Source organism: Colletes latitarsis, chromosome 12 (genome assembly GCF_051014445.1).
Source record: "Colletes latitarsis isolate SP2378_abdomen chromosome 12, iyColLati1, whole genome shotgun sequence".
Taxonomy (NCBI): domain Eukaryota; kingdom Metazoa; phylum Arthropoda; class Insecta; order Hymenoptera; family Colletidae; genus Colletes; species Colletes latitarsis.
The window spans coordinates 18,310,426-18,331,669 of record NC_135145.1 but is presented as its reverse complement, the minus strand read 5'-3'; the positions used below and the strand labels follow the sequence as shown (position 1 = coordinate 18,331,669).

The 21,244-nt window shown below is 32.1% G+C and overlaps 3 protein-coding genes across 17 annotated transcripts in view; 1 reads left to right on the top strand and 2 right to left on the bottom strand.

Annotated features, from left to right (window-relative positions):
• Ampdeam (AMP deaminase) overlaps window positions 1–14,238 on the top strand; it is a 39,981-nt gene extending 25,743 nt beyond the window's left edge. For all 12 annotated transcript variants that reach the window (XM_076779470.1, XM_076779469.1, XM_076779467.1 and 9 more), the window contains 9 exons: window positions 876–1,062; window positions 4,264–4,613; window positions 4,706–4,903; window positions 5,699–5,994; window positions 7,783–7,909; window positions 7,976–8,139; window positions 9,230–9,524; window positions 11,718–11,828; window positions 12,139–14,238. In XM_076779470.1, coding sequence (XP_076635585.1) covers window positions 876–1,062; window positions 4,264–4,613; window positions 4,706–4,903; window positions 5,699–5,994; window positions 7,783–7,909; window positions 7,976–8,139; window positions 9,230–9,524; window positions 11,718–11,828; window positions 12,139–12,309 — 1,899 coding nt within the window. In that variant the 3' untranslated portion in view covers window positions 12,310–14,238. The remainder of the gene's footprint in view (window positions 1–875; window positions 1,063–4,263; window positions 4,614–4,705; window positions 4,904–5,698; window positions 5,995–7,782; window positions 7,910–7,975; window positions 8,140–9,229; window positions 9,525–11,717; window positions 11,829–12,138) is intronic.
• The window catches only part of LOC143348825 (uncharacterized), a 58,461-nt gene that overhangs the window by 25,761 nt on the left and 11,456 nt on the right, over window positions 1–21,244 (bottom strand). For all 4 annotated transcript variants that reach the window (XR_013080827.1, XR_013080829.1, XR_013080828.1 and 1 more), the window contains one exon: window positions 17,154–17,305. The gene's annotated coding sequence lies outside the window, so the exon portion shown is untranslated. The remainder of the gene's footprint in view (window positions 1–17,153; window positions 17,306–21,244) is intronic.
• On the bottom strand, window positions 13,780–15,297 carry Idi (Isopentenyl-diphosphate delta isomerase). Its single transcript, XM_076779499.1, has 2 exons — window positions 14,777–15,297; window positions 13,780–14,696 (listed from the first exon to the last, which is right to left on the bottom strand). Exons 1-2 carry the CDS (start codon window positions 15,053–15,055, stop codon window positions 14,238–14,240), a joined length of 738 nt encoding a protein of 245 aa, XP_076635614.1. The 5' UTR covers window positions 15,056–15,297; the 3' UTR covers window positions 13,780–14,237.

The window sequence follows — 21,244 nt, the reverse complement described above, 5'->3', positions numbered from 1 at the left end:
TTCTTCCCTTCTTTCATTTGTAACCGCCAATACTTTTCTCGTTCTCTTCTACTAGGGTTTTTGTCAATAGTACAATAATTTCATAGAATTCTTCCTTTTACATTAATTTTTTCATCAGCACTGGGCTTTCTAGCCAAATGCATGTCTTCATTGCGTCTAAGTTTAAGCTTTAAGAGCCATCTTTTGCTTTAAAATTAGAAGAAGCCATGGTTTCCTTTAATTCGGTAACCTCCAAATGCGTCAGAGATAAAACTGCTGAGCATTCTACTTTGTACGAACCACGTTAATAATTTTTAATAACTCTTCGTGTAATTGTTCATACATTGACCGTCTCAATCTTTGCTGTCTAATATGAGACGCATTGCTCCTGGATTCAACGAACTGTAATCGACTGAGCAAGCTGACGCTCGCCATCTTTCTCAATTTTCCGAAGTTGCCCGAAGTGAGCGCGAATGCACTTCGGATATCTTCGGTAAATCGAGGGAGAAAGGCTCACATTTACTCTCTTCTTCGGTTCGAACAATTTCGGGGACCGTATCATTTACGTAAAGCGAGATTCAAAGATGGACGAAAAACAGTTATAGTAATTTCGAACGTTCTCGAGTATCTTTCATTTTTTCCGCTGAAACGTTCGGAAAAATGGACCATGCATTTATTTCTAAAATAGCGAACATTTAACACATTCACTGTCCGGTCTCTTAGCGGCGTATCCAAAAGCATGGCGATGTGCCCCACATACGGGTCACGGACAGTGAACGTATGGACATATTAATTTTGAAAATATAACTATATTTAATATCTGAAAGTAGTCGAACCAAAGTAGAAGACTAATTATTCGTCAACTCGCGAAATATATAATGTTATGTATAATTTAGGTACCGTTGGAAGACCTTCAACAGGCATCCCAGATGCTGGTTCAAGCATTGGCAATACGTGAAAAATACATGAACAATTCTAAACAGAGTTTCCCTTCGATAACGTCACGATTTCTGCGCAGCATCGACAAAAGGCCGGTAAACAGCGACGATGAGGTTCAACACGACGATCGCAAAGCTATTGCTGGTATAGAATTTATTAATTGTTTTTGGTACTAAATATTTGTATTAAGTATTTTTATTAAATGTTCTTTATCTAGTACGAAATCCTTATTAAAAATAGGAGTCTGTGGACATTTTTTAAAGAAGAGATATTAATCATTTTTAAAAAAAATTAAAATTTATGCGAAATTTATAGCTGATTTTTCAAATTAAAAAGTGCAACTGTTATTCCCATAAATTATTATAATTATTATATGAATTATCAGCTACACAATTTTTGTACCATATTTGTTCATAATTATGAATTCCATATGTACAAAATTGGTAATTGCTATTAATAAATAATTTGTGTATATCTTTGTATTATATATAGGGTGTTCGGCCACCCCTGGGAAAAATTTTAATGGGAGATTAGAATTAGAGGCCAAAATAAGTCGAAAATTAAGAATATCAATTTTTCGTTGAGGCTTCGTTAAAAAGTTATTCAAAAAAATGAAATTAAAAAATTTCAAATCATTCTGAAAAAATTATTTTCGGTTGAGGGGGTCGATTACAATCATTTTTGGTGAATAGACATATCCCCGAAATCCTAACCATTTTCGAGTAAAAAATTCATTACTAAAGATATAATGTTTGACCATAACTGTCTTGTTACCTTGAAAATTAAAAAGTTTCAAATAATTCTGGAAAAATTACTTTCGGTTGCGGGGGGCAATTGCAATCATTTTTGGTGAATAGACATACCCTCGAAATCCTAACAGTTTTCGAGAAAAAAATTCCCTACTGAAAATATAATTTCAGGCCCAGAAATGTCACTCCAAAATTTCGTGCGTATCTTTAAAACGTCATAACTTCTGAACGGATTGGAGGATTTTAATGTTTAAAAAAGCAAAGGATGCGTATTTTAGTGTAGGATATGTAGAAATTCTAAAAATATTCAAAAAATTGTACCTCGACCCCCTAAAATTAAAAAAACCCCATATAAATGGTCCAATTTTCAAACGACCATAACTCCTGTAATAGTGAATATATTTCAATGAAACTTTTGTCTGAAATATGTATCTCATATGTACCTACAAAAAAGTACTAAACAACTTTTCTATAAGTCGTCAAAAAAAATTACTAAAAATAAAAAGAGAATTTTTAAGAAAAATCGACGGGGTAGGCCAAATTTTTAGGTGAAAAAAAAAATTTCAAATCTTTCTAGAAAAATTATTTTCAGTTGCAGGGGTTATTTACAATCATTTTTGGTTACTAGACATACCCTCGAAATCCTGCGCACTTTCGAAAAAAAAATTCCTTACTGAAAATATAATTTCTGGTCAGAAATGTCTGCCCGAATTTTCATGCGAATCTTTAAAATGTCATAACTTCTGAACGGATTGGAGGATTTCAATGTTTAAAAAAGCAAACTACGCGTATTTTGCTAAAGAATATGTAGAAATTGCAAAAATATTCGGATAGTTGCTCCTTAACCCCGTAAAGTGAGAAAAACCCCATAAAAATGGTTCAATTTTCAAACAGCCATAACTCTTACAATAGCGAATGTATTTGAATGAAATTTTTCTGAAGTAGAGCTCATGGGTACCTACAAAAAAGTATTACACAACTTTTCTGTAGGGCGTCAAATAAAATTACTAAAAATCAAAAACGAATATTTAAGAAAAATCGACAGGAATTTGGTGCCCAAATTTTTAGGTGAAAAAAAAAATTTTCAATCGTTCTAAAAAAATTATTTTTAGCTAAGAGGATCAATTATAATCATTTTTGGTGAATAGACTTACCCCCGAAATCCTACTCAGTTTCGAGAAAAAAATTCTAATAGATGGACAAATTTTTCGACGAAATTGAAAAATTTCAAATCGTTCTGAAAAAATTATTTTCAGTTGCAGGGGTTATTTACAATCATTTTTGGTCATTAGACATACCCCCGAAATCCTGCGCACTTTCGAGAAAAAAATTCCTTACCGAAAATATAATTTCTGGTCAGAAATGTCTGCCTGAATTTTCATGCGAATCTTTAAAATGTCATAACTTCTGAACGGATTGGACGATTTTAATGTTTAAAAAAGCAAACTACGCGTATTTTGCTAAAGAATATGTAGAAATTGCAAAAATATTCGGATAGTTGCTCCTTAACCCCGTAAAGTGAGAAAAACCCCATAAAAATGGTTCAATTTTCAAACAGCCATAACTCTTACAATAGCGAATGTATTTGAATGAAATTTTTCTGAAGTAGAGCTCATGGGTACCTACAAAAAAGTATTACACAACTTTTCTGTAGGGCGTCAAATAAAATTACTAAAAATCAAAAACGAATATTTAAGAAAAATCGACAGGAATTTGGTGCCCAAATTTTTAGGTGAAAAAAAAAAATTTTCAATCGTTCTAAAAAAATTATTTTTAGCTAAGAGGATCAATTATAATCATTTTTGGTGAATAGACTTACCCCCGAAATCCTACTCAGTTTCGAGAAAAAAATTCGAATAGATGGACAAATTTTTCGACGAAATTGAAAAATTTCAAATCGTTCTGAAAAAATTATTTTTAGGTTCAAAGGTCACTTTCAATCATTTTTGGTCATTACACATACCCCCGAAATCCTACCCAATTTCTAGAAAAAAATTCGTGAATGTGTGAAATTTTTCGACAAAATTGAAAAATTTCAAATCGTTCTAAAAAAAATTATTTTTAGCTAAGAGGATGAATTATAATCATTTTTGGTGAATACACATACCCTCGAAATCCTGCGCATTTTCGTGAAAAAAATTCAGTACGGTCGGAACTTTAAACATTAATAACTTTTTAACTAAGCCTCAATCAACAAATTAGTATTCTTGATTTTCGTCTTATTTTGGCCTCTAGAATCCCCCATTAAAATTTCTCCCGTGATTGTCCGAACACCCTGTATAACAACAAGGAATAACACGTTATTAATATTCTTGTTACATTTATACTCGATTTTGTCTGTTGCATAGTATTAATCTTAACTTGATCTTAAGTAACTGTCCACTATTTTAATGACAATAGATATACAAGAAAATGTTGGAAATAAAATTATGTACTATGGTACAATTTAGTTAAATGTATATTGCATACAAGTTTAATACATAAAATATTCATAAATATTCAATTTATGCAATATATGCTATGTTGTTTCATAGAACTAACAAGCAATTTTATAGAAATCGTAATTACATTTGTTTCTGTTTAATGTTGTTGCTAGATCATCCGGTACATGCACCTGCATCTCGAGGAGATCCGTGGGACTGCGTATTTCCTCAGACGAAAAATTACATAATCGCACCTGTTAATGGCGTGTTCAACGTGTTCGCGAGCCAAGAAGATTATGTCAATGGCAAGCCAATTCCATATTCGTATCCTGACTTGGCGACATTCGTCAGAGACATGAACCTCCTGTGTGCGATGATCGCAGATGGCCCTTTGAAATCCTTTTGCTACAGAAGATTAAGTTACCTTTCGTCTAAATTCCAATTACATGTATTGTTAAACGAGCTTAGAGAACTCGCGAGCCAAAAAGCGGTTCCCCACAGGGACTTCTACAACATCAGAAAGGTCAAAACAATAGAGATAAATAAGAAATATATTTCATGAAAGTTTGAAACTAATTTCAAAACTAACACAATCCTGAACAATTGTTATTTCAGGTCGACACGCATATTCATGCAGCGTCTTGCATGAATCAGAAACACCTACTTAGGTTTATTAAAAAGACCTTGAAGAACCATGCGGATGAAATTGTTACGTGTTCAAAGAATGGGGAGACGATGACTCTTCGTGAAGTATTTCAGTCCATGAATCTGACCACTTACGATCTAAGCGTTGATATGTTAGACGTGCACGCGGTAAGCTTTCGTTGACACTAGAGCTACCGACAATTGTGGTGTACTTGTTTGTATCAAAGGAATTAACCAGTTAACTGTGACGATCTCTTTGCAAAGCGCCCATCAGTGTGTCAAACACAGAGTATGTGGCGCTGCTGAAATATTGGCTCAAAAAGACGGTTTTTTTTTTGGTTTTGATACACCAAGATGAAAATCGGGATAATCAAAGATCCAATGTTACTGCATTGCTTACGAGTTGGCTCTCAGGAAATTATGAACCCAACTCAAATTATTTATAATTTCCATTTGTTTGTTTCATTTCGTCTTGACCTCTAAATATTTTATATAATTTAGTTTTCGCCAGAATTATAATTTAAATGTCAAATTGTAGCAAAATTTTACGCATGACGGATATAATCGTCATGACACTAAATTCTGCCACGTCTCCGTAACGGATATAGTCGTCAAACACACTTAACTGGTTAAAACGGTAGATACCGTCCTTCCACGAGAAGAAGGCGCAATGTGTTTACATCCCCACTCTTGCTGCAGCCCGCTGATTGGCTGGCCCAATGACCAATAGCTGTGAGTCAGCGGACAGCACCAGGAGTGGGGATGTAAACACGCTGTGCCACTCAAAGAAATGTATAATGGAAATATTTATTCATTTTCTTATAGAAAACCATGGTGAATTTGTAAAAATTTTTATTAATTATGGGTAATTTTGACCACTTCGGTAGTTCTAGTGTTAATACGTGTATTTTCGGAGGGAGGAAATTTAAGAATGCAAAACTTAGGGTGCAACTTTATTTTTAGGATAGAAATACGTTCCACAGGTTCGATAAATTCAACGCCAAGTACAATCCGATTGGCGAGAGTCGATTGCGCGAGGTATTTTTGAAAACGGACAATTATCTAAACGGCAGGTTCTTCGCGAGCATTATCAAAGAAGTTGCCAGCGATCTGGAAGAATCTAAATACCAGAATGCAGAATTGCGTCTTTCGATTTATGGAAAGAGTCCAGAAGAATGGGACAAATTAGCAAAGTGGGCTATTCAGAGCGACGTTTATTCCGATAACGTGCGTTGGCTTATACAAATTCCTCGACTGTAGTAAGTATTCTCAATGTAGGTAATGTAGGGTGTCCAATCTATTTTCGACATTATCGATCGATCATGAGTCTATCTTATTTCGCTTTTGAGTGTGTCTCGGTCGATAAAGTCTTCAGAGGCATCCTATATAGAGTGTTCAGCCACCTCTGGGAAAAATTTTAAAACTTTCTAATTTGTTGATAAAGGCTTTGTTGAAAAGTTATTAACGTTTAAACTTCCGATCGTACAGAATTTTTTTCTCGAAAATCCGTAGGATTTCGGGGGTATGTGTATTCACCAAAAATGATTGTAACTGACCCCCACAGCTAACAATATTTTTTTCAAAGCGATTTGAAATATTTTAATTTCGTCGAAAAATTTCACACCTTCTCGATTCTTTTTTTTTTTGAAAGTGGATAGGATTTCGGGGGTATGTGAATTCACCAAAAATGATTGTAATTGACCCTCGCAACCGAAAATAATTTTTCCAAATCGATTTGAAATTGTTTTTTTTCGTCGAAAAATTCAGGCAATTAGATTTTCGGTAAAGAATTTTTTTCTCGAAAATGCACAGGATTTCGGGAATATGTCTATTCACCAAAAATGATTGTAACTCACCCCCACAGCTAACAATATTTTTTTCAGAACGATCTGAAATTTTTTTTTTCCCCCATTGAAAAATTTCACACCTTCTCGATTTTTTTTCTCGAAAGTGGGTAGGATTTCGAGGGTATGTCTAATGACCAAAACTGATCATAATTTACCCCTGTAACTAAATATAATTTTTTTAGTATGATTTGGAATTTTTTAATTTTATCTAAAAATTTCAGTACCTACTTGAATTTTTTTCTCGAAAACTGTTAGGATTTCGAGGGTATGTCTATTCACCAAAAATAATTGTAATTGACTCCCGCAACCGAAAATAATTTTTCCAGAATTATTTGAAACTTTTAAATTTTCAGGGTAACAAGACAGTGATGGTCAGACATTATGTTTTCAGTAAGGAATTTTTATCTCGAAAACTATTAGGATTTCGAGGGTATGTCTATTCACCAAAGATAATTGTAATCAACTCCCGTAACCGAAAATAATTTTTCCAGAACGATTCGAAATTTTTTTTTCACCTAAAAATTTGGGCACCAACCCCCTGTCGATTTTTCTTAAAAATTCTTTTTTCATTTTTAGTAATTTTGTTTGACGACCTATAGAAAAGTTGTCTAATACTTTTTTGTAGGTGCCTATGAGCTCTACTTCAAAAAAAAGTTTCATTGAAATATATTCACTATTGCGGGAGTTATGGCTGTTTGAAAATTGGACCATTTTTATGGGGTTTGTTTCAGTTTAGGCGGTCGAGGAACAATTTTTCGAATATTTTTAGAATTTCTACTTATTCTACACTAAAATACGCGTCGCTTGCTTTTTCAAACATTAAAATCGTCCAATCCGTTCAGAAGTTATGGCGTTTTAAAGATACGCACTCTTTCTTTCTGTGCTGAAATTTTATTTTCGGTGGGGAATTTTTTTCTCGAAAATGGTTAGGATTTCGGGGATATGTCTATTCACCAAAGATAATTGTAATCAACCCCCGCAACCGAAAATAATTTTTCCAGAACAATTTGAAATTTTTGAATTTAATTGTTAATAACTTTTTAACGAAGCCTCCATCAACAAATTGACATTCTTGATTTTCGTCTTGTTTTGGTCTCCAGAATCTACCATTAAAATTTTTCCCAGAGGTGGCCGAACAACCTGTGTGTTGTTGCATTTATAATTAACAGGCGTTAATCATAAATTGTTTTCCATGTGCAGCGATATTTTCAAATTGAACAAGCTGATGACAAACTTCCAAGAAATCTTGAATAATATCTTTTTACCCCTGTTCGAAGTAACGAACGACCCTACTTCTCATCCAGAATTACATAAATTCCTTCAATATGTAAGTAGTTTGAAAAATACGCTATTGGATAAGTTATTCATACGGTTAATTTGATAATCATTGTAGGTGATAGGATTTGATTCGGTCGATGACGAAAGTAAACCTGAAAATCCTTTGTTCGACAAAGATGTTTACCCGCCAGCCGAATGGGACGACATAGAAAATCCTCCTTATGGATATTACCAGTACTACACTTACGCAAATATGACTGTTTTGAACCATTTTAGAACGTGAGTTCGCGTTTAATAATTAATATTATTCTTATAATTGAACACTAGAACTACCAAAGCAGTCAAAATCATGCATTAGTAATTTCTAATAAAACTAGTAAAAGATTTACTCTGAATTTCTGAAAATTTACCATAATTTTCTATAAGAGAATGAACAAACTCTTATTTCCATTGCATCATACATTTCTAATAAAACTAGTAGAAGATTTACTCTGAATTTCTGAAAATTTACCATAATTTTCTATAAGAGAATGAATAAACTCTTATTTCCATTGCATCATATATTTCTAATAAAACTAGTAGAAGACTTACTCTGAATTTCTGAAAATTCACCATAATCTTCTATAAGAGAATGAACAAACTCTTATTTCCATTGCATCATACATTTCTAATAAAACTAGTAGAAGATTTACTCTTAATTTCTGAAAATTTACCATAATTTTCTATAAGAGATTGAATAAACTCTTATTTCCATCGCATCATACATTTCTAATAAAACTAGTAGAAGATTTACTCTGAATTTCTGAAAATTCACCATAATCTTCTATAAGAGAATGAATAAACTCTTATTTCCATTGCATCATATATTTCTAATAAAACTAGTAGAAGATTTACTCTGAATTTCTGAAAATTCACCATAATCTTCTATAAGAGAATGAATAAACTCTTATTACCATTGCATCATACATTTCTAATAAAACTAGTAGAAGATTTACTCTGAATTTCTGAAAATTCACCATAATTTTCTATAAGAGAATGAACAAACTCTTACTTCCATTGCATCATACATTTCTAATAAAACTAGTAGAAGATTTACTCTGAATTTCTGAAAATTCACCATAATTTTCTATAAGAGAATGAACAAACTCTTATTTTCATTGCATCATACATTTCTAATAAAACTAGTAGAAGATTTACTCTGAATTTCTGAAAATTCACCATAATTTTCTATAAGAGAATGAATAAACCTCTTATTTCCATTGCATCATACATTTCTTCGGGTATCTATCGTTTTGACTTCTTTGGTACAAATAAATAAACTATAACTGTCGGTAGTTCTAGGGTTAAATTCTGATTTATTTTTTTACAGAGACCAGGGGCTTAACACGTTCGTTCTCAGACCCCATTGCGGCGAGGCTGGGCCCATTCAACATCTCGTCTGTGGCTATATGATGGCAGAGAATATTTCCCATGGTCTTCTACTTCGAAAAGTACCAGTGTTGCAGTATTTGTATTATTTGACACAAATTGGGATCGCAATGTCGCCTCTCAGTAACAATTCTCTCTTTTTGAACTATCATCGAAATCCTCTTCCGGAATACTTAGCGAGAGGTTTATGCATCAGTCTTTCTACAGACGATCCTCTTCAATTCCACTTTACCAAGGTCGGTACTATCTTGTTACCTAACAAGGGGAGGACCACAATTGTGCGAATTTGATTTTAACGGGTCTGTGCAAGGTGATAATATACAGAGTGTTCAGCCACCACTGGGAAAAATTTTATTGGGGGATTCTAGAGGCCAAAATAGAACGAAAATCAAGAATACTAATTTGTTGATTGAGGCTTCGTTAAAAAGTTATTAACGTTTAAAATTCCGCCAGTACTGAATTTTTTTCTCGAAAGTGGGTACGATTTTGGGGGTATGTGTATTCACCAAAAATGCTTGTAATTGACCCCTGTAACCGACAATAATTTTTCCAGAACGATTTGAAATTTTTTTTTTTTCTCCTAATTTGGGCACCTACCCCCTGTCGGTTTTTCTTAAAACTTCGTTTTTGATTTTTAGTAATTTTATTTGACGCTCTACAGAAAAGTTGTTTAATACTTTTTTGTAGGTACCTATGAGCTCTACATCAGAAAAAAGTTTCATTGAAATATATTCACTATTGTAGAAGTTATGGCTGTTTGAAAATTGGACCATTTTTATGGGGTTTTCTGCATTTTTCGGTGTCAAGGATCAACTTGTCGAATATTTTTGCAATTTTTATAGATTCGTCACTAAAATACGCGTTGTTTGCTTTTTTAAACATTGAAATCCTCTAATCCATTCAGAAGTTATGATTTAATTAATTAATTTAAATTAATTATCTTTTCGATAATGAATTTTTTTCTCAAAAGTGCGTAGGATTTCGAGGATATGTGCATTGACAAAAAATGCTTGCAATTGACCCCCGCAACCGAAAATAATTTTTCCAAAACGATTTGAAATTTTTTTTTCCGTCGAAAAATTTCACACCTTCCCGAATTTTTTTCTCGAAAAAGCGTAGGATTTCGAGGGTATGTGTATTCACCAAAAATAATTGTAATTGGCCCCTGCAATCAAAAATAATTTTTCCAGAACGATTTGAAATTTTTTTTTTCACCTAAAAATTTGGGCACCTACCACCCCCTGTCGATTTTTCTTAAACATTCGTTTTTCATTTTTGATAATTTTATTTGACGCCCCACAGAAAAGTTGTCTAATACTTTTTTGTAGGTATTTATGAGCTCTACTTCAGAAAAAAGTTTCATTGAAATATATTCTCTATTGCAGGAGTTATGGTCGTTTGAAAATTGGATTATTTTTATGGGGTTTTTTTCATTTTAGGGAATCGAGGAACAACTTTTCGAATATTTTTAGAATTTCTACATATTCTACACTAAAATACGTGTCGTTTGCTTTTTTAAACATTAAAATCATCCAATCCGTTCAGAAGTTATAACGTTTTAAAGATACGCACGAAATTTTGGAGTGACATTTTCTGGCTTAAAATTATATTTTCGGTGGGGAATTTTTTTCTCGAAAACTGTTAAGATTTCAGGGTTATATCTATTCATCAAAAATGATTGCAATCAACCCCCACAACCAAAAATAATTTTTCTAGAATGATTTGAAACTTTTCAATATTCAGGGTAAAAAGACAGTTATGGTCAGACATTATATCTTCAGTAATGAATTTTTTTCTCGAAAATGATTAGGATTTCGGGGTTATGTCTATTCACCAAAAATGATTATAATTGACCCTCGCAACCGACAATAATTTTTCCAAAACGATTTGAAATGTTTTAATTTTATCGAAAAATTTCACGCCTTCTTGAATTTTTTTCTCAAAAGTGGGTAGAATTTCAAGGATATGTCTAATTACCAAAACTGATTATAATTTACCCCTGCAACTAAATATAATTTTTTTAGTATAATTTGAAATTTTTTAATTTCGTCTAAAAATTTCAGTATCTTCTCGAATTTTTTTCTCGAAAGTGTGTAGGATTTCGAAGGTATGTCTATTCACCAAAAATGCTTATAATTGCCCCCTGTAACTAAATATAATTTTTTTAGTATGATTTGAAATTTTTGAATTTGTTAATAACTTTCTAACGAAGCCTCCATCAACAAATTGGTATTCTTAATTTTCATCTTATTTTGGCCTCTAGAATCCCCCATTAAAATTCTTCCCAGGGGTGGCCGAACACCCTGTATATACATGCATACTATCACCTTGCAAAGACCCATTAAAATCGAAGTCATTGGGGTCATTCCCTTATAAGTTTACATTTTTTAAAAGCACGTTTTGACCTATTTATCCATCATTTCTCATAGGAACCTTTAATGGAGGAATACAGTATCGCTGCACAAGTATGGAAACTCAGTTCATGCGATATGTGCGAATTGGCACGTAATTCCGTACTTATGAGTGGTTTTCCACACAAGGTATGTCATATCTATTATCATAAGTATCGAGAACACTTAACCGAATCATTGTCAATGTTTTAACCATTGTAACTTCAAAAAAGTCGTACGACAATCTTCCTGGGGAACTATCTCCTCTTTCACGTGTTTAAATTAAATTTTCTCCAAGATCCTTACACACTAGAAAGCAATTGAAAACGTAAAAGTTGCTAGTTCCTGGCTCTTTTGTCATTTTATTTAATTTCAAATGAGAAACGTGCCTTCTACAGTAGAACAAGCATAGCACATTTACTCTATGAAGAATAATAATTAATTTGTTGTTTTTTTACAGAGCAAACAATATTGGCTTGGACCGAATTACACTAAGGAGGGAGTAGCTGGTAATGACATTACTCGAACAAATGTGCCAGATATCCGGGTGGCCTATAGATACGAAACGTTAGTCGACGAGTTATCGAATATTTTCAAGGTCACTGAAAAACCAGACGCCGTTTCATTCTAACCACTAGCGATAGTACAAAGAATTCTATGATATGATAATTATTACTGTGACTATAAATGATATCCATGAAATTCAATAAAATTATGACGAGGACTATTTCCAGCGTGAAGCCTGTATAATGTAACCAGTTATGTAATTTTAACGTTAATGATTTTTATCAATTTTTGATAATTCCTTGGTAGGGCATATATTATTTTTGTTAAATGTACGATATCAGAATTATTTTTTTAACATTGTTTGTAAAAATGTTGTCTCGATTGTATGTAATTAGATGCAGAGTCTATACCTAACGAGAAGTAGGGAATATTTTTATTTTTGCATTTCCACGATGTTTTTCGAATACAAAAATGAATTTATTGCGAGAACCGAATGCAGACTAAATTACGGGAAATATGGTTTGCTTTTTAGATTACGGACATTCGACGTAAAACAGAGATCGATTAATTTGACGTTTATGATGGACGTTGACCAATTTAAGAATAGCTAGGTAGTAGATGGGGTTCCAATTTCGACTGTTGCAATCTTCAAAATGTACGTTAGATCGAATGTTGTTGCACGATTTGAACTATAAACCGATTATTATATTAATTTAAAATACATGCAAGCACTGGAAAATTCATTTTTAACGCTCGAGCAACACTAAAATTGGTGACCCTGCTTTTTCAATTTTTAGCTTTAATTTATTACGTTTTTATACATTTATACAGCTATTGTGTATACTATTTGTATTTAACAAACGTACATTAAAAAAAATACGTCTAAACCTGTATATGTATATTTATCTCGTGATTCGTATATACATATACATACATATATACATATATATATACATACATATATACATATATACATATATATATAATATATACATATATTTTTTGTATCATAATCAGCATGTAAACCACTACGTTTCAACGTACTAAATTCTGTATATTTTAAAAACTAACCGAAGTTGCACGATAAAAGAATTGTATAACTTATTTCCGAAGTTATTTAAATAATGTAATCATGAATAGTTTATCTATCATTGTCGATATTTATTTTCCAAATGTACTTTTTCGATCAACGAAATTTTATTAACAAGTATATGATACTGTATGAATATTCGTAATATGACCTAATATTCCAAACAAATTGTTACTGAGTAGAAAAACTATATATTTATTGTATAAAATATATTCTATATAAAAAATATATTCGTACCGTGAAAATAATTGTGTAGCTATTCGATACCAAGAACCACCGTTTAAATATATTCGTAAATAGAGACAGATAACGCACGAATAGATTTCGTTTGCTCCTTTTTAATATATAGATATTTTAGTAGAAACTAATACGAAGTTCAATACGTAGAAACGTCTGTCATTTTGTCTAAAAAACTTTAATTCCTGTTTACGTTTCTTTCCATAACTTTCGTTAATTACGTTTCCATACGTTAGTATACTAATTACGTAAAGTTATACAAAAGCATACGACGTAAGATTAATTTTATTTTGTATTTACAAAACTATACTTCATATGAGAAAATTGTATTCACAGAAATTATATACATACATAAGTATATCGTTTAAAAGTAATTATTCGTAGTCGTTAAAGTTATACTACACTACCATACACACAGACCGTAAATTTATAAGAATAATTTGTTCTCATATTACAAACTTAAATTCGTAACAAACATCTTACTTCAGAAAATTGGCCATCAGAATGTTTGTATTTAAGCTCTGCTATGGTAGTCGCTTAAATTTTTATACAATAAATGAATAAAATGTTTCATGAATTGTATGACTATGTATATTAAACTGCTAATTATTCGAATAATTAATCTTTATTGTATTTAAAAAAAACCGTTCTAGAGTTGCCTCATTTACAAACTTTACGAAACTTTGTTTAATTTTAATATTTATGGGAACTAAAAAGTTTTTAATTTATATAAATCTTTGTATCGTATTGTGATCTTGCATTCGTTCCAGCGCGTGTAGATTATCCCACCAAAGAGGCAGTTTATGTTTCAGAATCAATTTGAACCACGGAGTCAACGGGGAATTAAGATTTTCCATGAACTGATTGCATTCAGATCGCGACACCCAATGAATTTCGCTAATTTCGTCAGCATTTGGATCCAACGTTATATTATCCTTTTGCGCAAATAACACATAATCTATCTCGTGCTCGCCCCATTGACCATTCACTGCGTGATAATGGATCCTTGTTAAATACAGAAAGTCAGACGGTGTGACTTGCGTCAGAGGAATCCCCAATTCGTAATTGAGTCTCCTTTGAGCCGCTCTACGAATTCCTAATGCTTCGTGTTCTACAGTTTCGCCAGGTATCTCAGCCAACGGATGGCTACAACACGTGTTCGTATAATGGTTTGGAAACGTTATCTATAAAAAGAAGCGACGAACCATGTTTAACTCTGGAAACGAATATAATAATAATCTTTGTCCACTCGTACACATTTTACCTTATTGGCAGACCGTTTCTGAAGCAACAACTGTCCTGCATTGTTAAAGAGAAAAACACTAAACGCTCTGTGAAGGAGAACTTGACCCTCAGAGTTAACGGTATGGCAGTCTCTTTTTGTGGCCTCACCAAGGGGCTTGTCTGATTCATCGACAAGAATACAACGCTCCTCCAATGCAGCCTCCTGCAAAGGAGCTGTTTGCGCACTACCAAAATGCCTCACTGTGGGTGTTAGTTTCCGCGCAACAGCACATATTTCTTTAATCGTTTTAGCCATCATTGTGCCAATAGCTCCTTACATATAACGTTTAAAGTTCATAAATGCACTACTTTATATAGAGCTATTTTACACAGCAGTGCATACGACGCGAGGTATGTAAATGATAGGTTAACTAAATCAACGACCTTGCGTAAATTCGACAGATAAATGACGACAACAACGTAAAAAAGTTTAACTAAAAGTATAACGTGCGTTTCGCGCAAAAAAACTTTCTTTTGTAAAAATGCGGCCACATACTTTCGACTATATGAGCACCACAAAGCTTTCGACTTGACGTCAACATCTCTTGAATAAACATGCTCGATATCTCCTGTGACAAAAGAGTACGTAGTGTCTCTGTTCAACCAATACAAAATCAGATGTAATTTCGCTGCCCCTCTCGCTCGGCAGATAGTGTCAATAGTGGAAGAATTAACAGTTTAAATATTTAAAAAGTAATTCATTTTGCTGTCTCACGATGACGAAATTTTTATTGAGCTACGATAATAATTACTAAAGTAGTGTCGTTTGAAAATAGACTAATCAGAAGTTCAAAAATGCTTATTAATTTTTGCTCGTAAACTTCCTATATTTTACCGCGTACGCGGTCAAATGCTAACGGCAGTATAATGGAAATTGTTAGAAATTTTATTCGCAAGTAACGAATAAATTTGTATTCAACGGAAGAAAAAAAAGGATTCAAACGACGCAGATAAGCGAACGAGCATTCATTCGTTATGAGACCGATAAAACTATTCCGTTCTAGAGCCTGGGATCTTCAATGCCGCGTGCAATGCATATTGCATGATTCAGAATTCCTGACTGCATCTATAGATCTATACAAATAGACGGCACGGATGCTGGACTGCAAACGGATGCAGTATGCAATACGTTTGCGAGAAATTGGCTAGCGAAAGGAATACGAGTCTGATTGGTGCTTAGATTGGCCAATACGCGATCTTATTAAATGCATGCATTATCGCTATTGGCCGAAATGACAATGTGGTGTACGATGAAAGTGGGGATAGGTGGAGGTAGTGTGGCTGGTAGTCTCGTAAGGGGTTATTTACGAATGTTCTGATGGATGTTTGTAAACAAATTAGTTTATAGGATATTTTCAAATTGAATATTTTACATCTAATAATTTCAAGTATTCAAAACTCTGTGAACTTTATAGTAATTTCTGTCACGGTATTAAATAGTATTCACTGTTCTTAAAGCATCTCAGTAATAGATTTCGAACGAATATAAACAAATCTCTCTTGGCTTTAGTTAAAAAAATATAACATATATAGAACTACATCATGTATATTGATCAACAAATCAATTCATTAAATTTACAAGACCTTTTTCAAACTACTAGTTATTGAATAATACATCGATATTTTGCAAAACTTGATATATACTAGACATGCATAACATAACATAAACATAACAGAAATGTTTCTCACTTTTGCACTATTTAAATGACTAATATTACGATATTGACATCGAGGGGAAGAATTAATATTTAAAATGCTGATAAAAAGTAGGGGAAAGAGAATTACAAATAAATTTACGTAACACGCAAAAACCGTAACGTAATTTAAATTTTATATTACACGCCAGCTATATCGAAGTATTTTATAAAAAATGATTCAATCATGGTCAAAAATTGTGATTACAGTAAATTTACTCACGAAAGATCACGATCACGGTCGTGAATGAAGTTAAATCACAGCCGTGATCGTGAATGTCGTGATTTTATCACCAAGGCCTGACCAATCATTAGTACCAACTTTGCACACGGCGCTAGCGTCCTAGTCGTAACATTATCCCCTAATATAATCCCTGTGATGCTTGTCCGATAATACACTCACTGATAACTTATACAAGTCTTCTGACACCCATCTTCGCTATTCCAGGCTTTACATTCGACCATTCCTTTTTCCCCTTCCCTTTCGCGGCGGAATCAGCGCTTGCATAGATCTACATTTGTCAATTCCGGCGTACGAGCCTTCTCTTTATAATGCAAAATACATTCGAACGCCTTCCAAGGCAGACGAAGTAAAGGCGTAAAAAGAGGGATTTGAGCTGGAGTTGATATACTAAATAATTGGCCATTTCGTGTGCATCATACCTGCAGAGCTCTAGAAACGTCCTGGGTTCACGAGTCGATCGAACGATCATCCAATTTTCTCTCTAATATGAGCTGTTCTTCTGATGCCGGACTATCCGCCATCATCCCCCTTTTCGCGTTAAAGGAGCAGTCCGAACCTCGGTGGCTTTGCCCTTCGAACAAACAGAATCCAATGAAAAATATTAATTAAACTAAATTGATCGAAGAACACGTGACGTTATAAATGTATTAAATGTTTAGTATACAAGCTATATTATTTTGTACATAGGTATTGATACGATGAAAATTAATATAGTATGTTTGATCTATCGAAAGCTATTGATGTAACAATAATATAGAGCAATCTTATTTAATCGAAATGTCGTTTATTATCTCAATTAATATAAATGACGATAATAGCCTTATCTATAACAGTTTCCATCATATACATTTAACAGTGAGTATTTTTTTTTTTTTTTTTGGAAAATAATTGTATGTACATTTATTCTACAGTTATATCAAAGATCGATCAGACCGCTACTGAAACTACTTAATATCCATTATATATATATATATCGATCCATAAGAATATGGAATTCGTCGTTCGAATATACATATTCGATCATATAAAATTCAGGATAACGTTAAAGTGATTAGAAAATTGTATATCGTTAAATCGTTTTAAATGACCCTTTCCTTTTGTCGTCGGGGAATATATATTTAAAAGATCAACGCTATATAAGTACGTTATCAGGGACATGGTCTTATACATTATAAAGATTTTAATGGTAAAATATTTTCAAAATTCTTATAACTAGAATTTAGAATATCGAAGAATCTATGTCCATATATTAATTTTTCTTTTTTTTTTTTTTTGTAAAATATACAAAATTCAAACGAGAGGTTAAATTTTGTACTTTCATATTGCACTTGTTTTGTATATTAATGTCACACTTAATTTCTTAAGAATATTTAGATGTTACTACGAAGAATATTTAGATGTTAACGAAACACGTTTAATTCTAAATCTATTATGCCATTTATCGAGGGATATACAGGGTGCTCGACAACGATGGGAAAAATTATAATGGGGCATTCTAGAGGCCAAAATAGGACGAAAATCAAGAATACCAATTTGTTGATGGAGGCTTCGTTAAAAAGTTATTAACAATTAAATTAAACAATTTCAAATCGTTCTGGAAAAATTATTTTCGGTTGCGGGGGTCAATTACAATCATTTTTGGTCATTACATATACCCTCGAAATTCTACACACTTCCGAGAAAAAAAATCGAGAAAGTACTGAAATTTTTAGACGAAATTAAAAAATTTCAAATCGTTCTGAAAAAATTATTTTCGATTGTAGGAGTCAATTACAATCATTTTTGGTTATTACACATGCCACCGAAATCCTATCCACTTTCGAGAAAAAAATTCGAGAAAGTACTGAAATTTTTAGACGAAATTAAAATATTTCAAATCGTTCTGGAAAAATTATTTTCGGTTGTGGAGGTCAATTACAATCAATTTTGGTCATTACACATACCCTCGAAATCCTATCTACTTTCGAGAAAAAAAATCGAGAAAGTATTGAAATTTTTAGACGAAATTAAAAAATTTCAAATCATACTAAAAAAATTATTTTCAGTTGTGAGGGTCAATTACAATCATTTTTGATGAATAGATATACCCTCGAAATCCTACGCACTTTTGAGAAAAAAATTCATTATCGAAAAGATAATTAATTAAATCATAACTTCTGAATGGATTGGAGGATTTCAATGTTTAAAAAAGCAGACAACGCGTATTTTAGTGAAGAATATATAAAAATTGCAAAAATATTCGAAAAGTTGATCTTTGACACCGCAAAATGAGGAAAACCCCAAAAAAATAGTCCAATTTTCAAACAGCCATAACTTCTACAATAGTGAATATATTTCAATGAAACTTTTTTCTGAAGTAGAGCTCATAGGTACCTACAAAAAAGTACTAAACAACTTTTCCGTAGAGCGTCAAACAAAATTACTAAAAATCGAAAACTAATTTTTAAGAAAAACCGACAGGGGGTAGGTGCCCAAATTTTTAGGTGAAAAAAAAAAATTTCAAATAATTCTGGAAAAATTATTTTCGGTTGTGAGGGGCAATTACAATCATTTTTGTTGAATAGACATACCCCCGAAATCCTACCCACTTTCTAGAAAAAAATTCCAGAATGTGTGAAATTTTTTGACGGGAAAAAAAAAATTTTAAATCGTTTTGGGAAAATTATTTTCGTTTGCGGGGGTCAATTGCAATCATTTTTGGTGAATGGACATACCCCCGAAATCTTGCGCATTTTCGAGAAAAAAATTCAGTATGAGCAGAACTTTAAACGTTAATAATTTTTTAACGAAACCTCCATTAACAAATTGGTATTCTTGATTTTCGTCTTATTTTGGCCTCTGGAATCCCCCATTAAAAATTTTCCCAGGTGTGGCCGAACATCCTGTATCTGTACTTAAGAAAATAAACTATTGACGCTGTGTACTCGAGAATAATTAATATTTCAATTTTGATACATATTACTAGTATAATGTACGTACCACGTCCCCAGTAATACAAATAATTACGACATTTATTCGAATTCGTTGGATCGCGAATTAATTTCTTTATTGTTTATATTTCTCTTAATTTAGTTTATGGCAGTTCGTTTTGATATAATACCTATGTGCCATTTATTATCGAGACCAATAAATATACAAATTATTACTACGTTTATACACGAAACGACATATTAAAGTCACCCAGATTGGTATAGTTATACGGGCCTTCCCCTTCATTCAATAGTTTATTTTCTTGAATTCCGATTCACGGATGCGAGAGAGAAAAATAATAACTCAGAATTCGTTCGATTTGTATTTCATAGTTCTACTTGCAACACAAACGAAGAAACCTATTATATAATTTACTATCTGAAATGAAAATCGAACGAGTATTTTTAAATATTAATGTATTAATACACGCATATCGAATATGCATATAAATGTTTTGAGCGTACGCGTATCGTGTATGTAATAATTATATTAGCTACTGCTCGCACTCTTATTTTTTTTTCTTTTCTCTTCAAACTTGAAATAAATATATCATAACAATAACGATTTTTCATACATATTAAATACCCGATAACATCATTTTTATAAATCGCCTTAAACAAGTAAAAGCCAATTGGCAAATTGTTTATTTATTCGAACGAACGAAATCCACATTAACTTTTGTAATATCGTGCATAAATGTTAATAAAGTCAGACATCGCATATTATGTGTTTATTTGTAATTTCCCATTTTAACTTAATACATCACCCATTCGAAATTAAAATACATCTTTAGTAATGGCAGTTACATGATTCATTGAAACTTTATATGCAGATCTCAAATATATTCAAAACCGAGTTTTTATGTAATTCGTATTGTACTATTTACGACATATTCTATATATCTATAATAAACTGAGTGCGTATGAAAATCATAAATTATAACATTCTTAATCGTAGGTGGGATGCTTATAATATTATTACAACAATATGATGTAACATACATATGTCATATGTAGCGATCAAATGTTATATGGAGTATAATGAATGCGTTTATTCTATGTAATCAATTATATCGTACACCTTAAATTTTCTTTTCTAACAGATTGCTTTGAAAATTTACTATTCGCTTTACTTTGAAAGTGAACGTTGCAAATAATAAAATTGAAAATGGAAATTTCTTACGTCTTGTTGCTTTGATGCGATACAAGAATTACTGGCACTCTTGTTACGTTAGAAAAATGTATATGATAAGAGATCTTCGAAGCAGTCTCGAAATATATGTATATGTATATTTCAAATACACAAATGTATAATTACTAATTGATTTTTATTATAATATGTAAATATGTGTAAGATTTATATCGTATTTCTAGTATGTATCCAATACAAAAAGCTTTCCAAGCTTATAAAACAACCTTTTTTTTCAATATATTTATAACTTTTTAAATATTTTATACATTTCAAACATTTTAATTACTTTTTTTTTTCAAAACAATATTATACTTTTCAAAGTACAAATTAATAACGATACATCGAATGT